At 60.1% G+C, this 4,539-nt stretch overlaps 1 protein-coding gene across 2 annotated transcripts in view; it reads left to right on the top strand.

The window, feature by feature from the left end:
• Positions 1–1,043: 1,043 nt before the first annotated feature.
• Adap1 (ArfGAP with dual PH domains 1) overlaps positions 1,044–4,539 on the top strand; it is a 56,899-nt gene continuing 53,403 nt past the window's right edge. Inside the window, exon 1 of one of the 2 annotated variants that reach the window (XM_029533693.1) lies at positions 1,044–1,106. Coding sequence is in view for 1 of the 2 variants with exons in the window: in XM_021222706.1 (XP_021078365.1) it covers positions 1,486–1,567 (82 nt within the window). In the remaining variant the exon portion in view is untranslated. Of the gene's footprint in view, positions 1,107–1,389; positions 1,568–4,539 lie in introns of those variants that run through there. The other variant, XM_021222706.1, reaches the window with a different exon arrangement.

Here is a 4,539-nt window from a genome sequence, read left to right as displayed (position 1 = left end):
GGGGGGGTTGTTTGTTTGTTTTTAAAGACTGGGTCTCGTATAGCCCAGGCTGGTCTCCTCAAACTAGATGTGTGGCTGAGGATGACCTTGAACAGCGGATCCTCCCGCCTCGACCTCCTGGGCACTGACAGTAGGGGCATCCATCAGTACTCCTAGGTTACGTGGTCTTGAGGACACAATCCGGGGCTCAGGGAATGCTGGGTAAGCTCTCAACCCATTGAGCCACTTCCCCAGCCCCCACCAGTCCGCCTTTTGCCACATTCTCCAAGCTCCTGCTGTGTGCCAGGTCTGGAGCCTGGCGGAAGGCCCAGAGGTGGGACCGCCACCTGTCCCTACCCAGGCTCCCGGGCTTCAGGAGAAAGACATTAGATCCGTTAAACAATAAGCCTACAGCGCCGCCGGACTTATGACCTCTGCAATGTGCATTGGAGCGGGTTGCATGTTCTGCCTCCCGATCCCAAGACAAGGTCTGCAATGGCGTGACAGCCAGGACATGAGGGACAGGTGCCCATGGCAAGCTAGACAACATCCTCAGCAGAGGGCTGCCGGGTGGAGTCGGCCAGGATTGCAAACGTTCATGACATCAAGGTAGACACTCAGAAAGACAATGTTCAGTAGAGCAGCGTGACATATGTGGTGGGACAAAACGGACCCTTCCTCCCCAGAAAGAGGTTAGGGTCCCAACAACCTAACTTCCTCCCAGTAGCCCTGACCACACTACAGCACCACCGTGGGGACTGTGCCCTTAACCCATGGGCCTTTGCGGGGCAGGGAACACTCCCGGGACAAATCATAGAGCAACCAACACCCTGGCTGTGACGTATTAGCAGGGGTAGACTCTCAGGAGGCTTTCCTTTCTCAGTTGGGTGTGGCCATTGGCTTCTAAATGGCTACTATTGCGTTTATAATGGTGAAAATGGAATTTGAAAAGAAATGCTAGGGCCAGTTAAAGAAGCAGACACCCGGCTCTAGGAAGGAGCCGGCCAGAGATCAGGAAGGGTGTGGCCAGCTCCTGTCCTATCTCTTGGAGATGAGAGTATAGGACTTGGACACGTGTGAGGGTGGAGCCCTCCGATCCTTTGAGCACTGGAATTTGTCATTCGTAGGTACGGCTAGTCTGAGCTGCCCGCGACCGCAGCTTCGACCCAACAGGCACGCTTGCGTGTGGGGTGGCCGGTCCTTCCGCAGCGCCGGTTCCCTGCGACCCCGCCTCAGGTGGACCGCGGGTGAGGCCGGGCTCTCGAAGAGGCCGCTCCCTGACCGCGCCGCTGGGGGCCGCCCGCGGGCCGCGCCGTCCCGGGCGCGCCGTGCGTTGCTCCCCGGTCCCCGCGCGCGCAGCTCCGCTCAGGGCGGCCCCGCGCGGCGACACGATCGGGGCCGGCGCGCGGGCTGAGCGGCGGCGATGGCGCAAGGCGGGCGGCGGGCGCGCGGCGCGGGGCCCTAGCAGGGCGGGCGTGCTCGGGACGGCGAGGTGGCCGCGCAGCCATGGCCGGGGAGCGGCGCCGGGCGCTGCTGGAGCTGCTGACGCGGCCGGGGAACACGCGCTGCGCTGACTGCGGAGCCCCGGGTAGGTGCGGGACGGGCGGAGGCGCGGGGTGCGGCCGGATGGACAGGACTGCGTGGGGGCGCGGGGGATGGGGACGCGCCACGCGCTGGGTCCTGGCTGTGTTGGGGCGCGGCCCGGGTGCACCTGCCGGCGGCAGGGACTGGCAGTGGCGAGGCGCAGCATCCGGAGGGCACCTCGCGGGCTCCGCGCGACCTGTGCCGCCGACTCCCCTCCCCCGCCGGGCTGCGTGTCACGCTGTCACCCGCAGCCGCCTCCCCTCCCCAGCCTTGCGAAACCTTGGTGTCTCGGGATAGTGAAAAAAAAAAAAAAAAAAAAGAGGAAATTAGCAGGGGAGGTTGGCTTGTAGGGAAAGCGACCAGTGAGTCCAGGGTGTCTGCCAGGGAGTATGGGGTCCACCTGGTTCCCAGCTACCTGGAGATGACGTCATGGCATCCCTGCCTGGGGCCACCGTCTCCTACAGACTCAAGGCTGGGGAGGATGCAGAGCCTTGGGGGCCCTGTGAGGACAGGCTGGCCATGTGCCTTTGGCTTTCTCTACCTAGCTTCTCTGGGACCATGACAGTCGGGGAACCACAGACGCATCTGTCAGACATCTTCCAGACTTTGTCCCTTGGTTGCTCCTGGTTTGGAAGGATTTGTAGGGGCCAGAACACAGGGGCTCAGGATTGGCTATGGAGAAAGGGCCGGGTTCTCTGACCAGCTGGCAGGCTCTGAGAACTGGCCCTCCCAGGCTGATCCTATCTGGGTATGCAGGTGGGGACTGGACATTTCAGGGGTATCAGGGGGCCCTAGCATGAGCCCCTCAGAACATACCAGGAATCAATTCCTTGGGGACTTAACTCTACCTCCCTGAGACGCAGGCGGAAAGCCTGCAGTCTGTAAGTAGGACCTCCTTCCCACCTCTTCCCCCCACATCCCCGCCTCTGGGCTGAGGAGTGCCAGCCTGAGGCTGAGACTCTGCTAGCCAATAGTAACTGCATGCCACTCCAGGGGCCCTGGTGTCCCTGGGAGGAGACATTGACCACGCTTCAGTGGGAAGCAGGCAAGATGAAGTAGCCCTTTCCTGGTCTCTTGGGGCACCGCAGGGCCCTGCTGGTGGTGCAGCGGGGTGGTGCCTCCCTGGTGCTGTGTGGTACTGCTGCCAGCTGGCCTGGCTCAGTGGACTCTCCCCACCTCCCTCTCTCAGACCTGCCTTTCAACTTGTTTAGGAAAACTGGCTATGCTGGAGTCCCCTGTAAGGAAGGCTGGTTGCTTAGCTTCCAAGTGTGGGGGCAGTAAACCCCACGAGAGAAGCTGACCCAACCTCACATTCCTTGGCCACCCAGCCCAGACACCTCTAGACCTCCTGGCCTGGGCAGCAGGAAGAAGGGGCTTCCGGAACCCTCAGTAGGAGCCACCCTACACCATTCACCTATGTAGTGTCCTAGCAGCCCTTTAGCCAGTCCCAGGCCACTGGCTGCCGCAGCTACTGCCCTCTTGGGGCCCAGCCCTTGCTGGCTGTAAACCAAGCTGCCCATTTTCAGACTTGTCCTATAATAACAGCTTGTTTCTCCCCCTCCCCCACCTGCAAGGCAGACAAAGTATGAGGCTTGTTTCCATGTTATGAGCAGGGCAACTGAGACCTCAACAGCTTGAACTCGCTTGGGTGTCCACAGGCCGCCTGGGTTTCCTGATGCCCACTCGGGACCCACACGCACTGTCTATACAAACCTCCCACCTTTGCCTAGCTCCTGGGCTCAGCCACAGTGCCTGCCTCGTGACTCCGATGGCAGGCCCGCACAGGCCCCCGGTGCTTAGTAGGTAATTGGGTCTTCCTGTGCTCTGCCATGCGGTTCTGGAGTCTCCTGTCTTGTGGTGGCCTTGTTGAGATGGGGGGGGGACATGTGTGTTCCATGTTGTCCTCTGGCTCCTGGGTGTTCTTGACCACTCCAGTGGGGTCAGGGGTACCTGGGGAATAGCGACATCTTCTTAGACAGCAGGACATCATGGCAAGCCCAGGTCACCTCTGACCATCAGGCCTGGGGCCTCCGGGGCAGCCTTGAGCAGTTCTCGCTCGGCTGTGGGAAGCATCTCCCAGCAAACCTCACTCCAGTCTCTGGGGTCCATCCATCACCCACCACAGATATTTTCTCACCCCGGGTATAGTGGGCTATTGACAGGGCAGGGCCCTTTTCCCGAAGACTCCATTGGAGTCTTTGTCCTGTCAGGGCTGTGTATAACTCACCCTCAGCTATTGTGGGATGCTGACAGGGCGTAGCTCGTCCTCTTTCAAGACTCCGTTGGTATCTCTGTCCTGCCAAAGGCTGTAGGAGAGGGAGGCCCGTGAGGGTGGCAGGTTCTCCCTGCAAGCATGTGGCCATTGGATGGCCTGGAAGATTTCAGAATCACTCATTCTTGCTTAGATGCTGGTGAAACCTGCACTCCCAGGAGCCCTGACCTGCAGCTCTGGAGGGCCGAGGGAGAGGAAGGAAGTGCTTGCTTCTAACTGGGTAGGACCAGAGCTGCCGCTGGACACTGCCCCTGGGCTGTCAATCCAAGCTTCTTGAGGTCCCAGACAAAGGGAATGAACCTAGGGCCAGCAAGATGTGAACTCAGATGTGGGTTCCTCATTATACTTGGAGGCTTTTGGGGGACTCAGAAATGTTTCCTGGTCCAGCCCTCAGTACCAAAGGCTTCCAGAATAAGGTTCAGGGTAGGAGAGGGTCCCTCTGTATGTGTTTTAGAGAGGGACAATCCAGGGCTGAGATGTGGGCCTGGCAGACTACCCTGTGTCTAAAGCAGTGGCCCAGAGGTCCTCCCCGCACCCCTTTACCTGTTGTGTTGCAGATAGAATTCAGGGCCCTAGGTATACTAGACAGGGGCTCTACCGTTGTATCATACCTTTAGCTCCTCAGTGGGGATTCTAGGTAGGGCTCTACCACTGAGCCACACCCCAGCCCCTCACTGGGGGATTCTAGGCAGGGGCTCTACCAC

Source organism: Mus pahari, chromosome 23, assembly GCF_900095145.1.
Source record: "Mus pahari chromosome 23, PAHARI_EIJ_v1.1, whole genome shotgun sequence".
Lineage (NCBI taxonomy): Eukaryota > Metazoa > Chordata > Mammalia > Rodentia > Muridae > Mus > Mus pahari.
The sequence above is the reverse complement of the archived record's forward strand: the minus strand, read 5'-3'. Positions and strand labels throughout refer to the sequence as shown.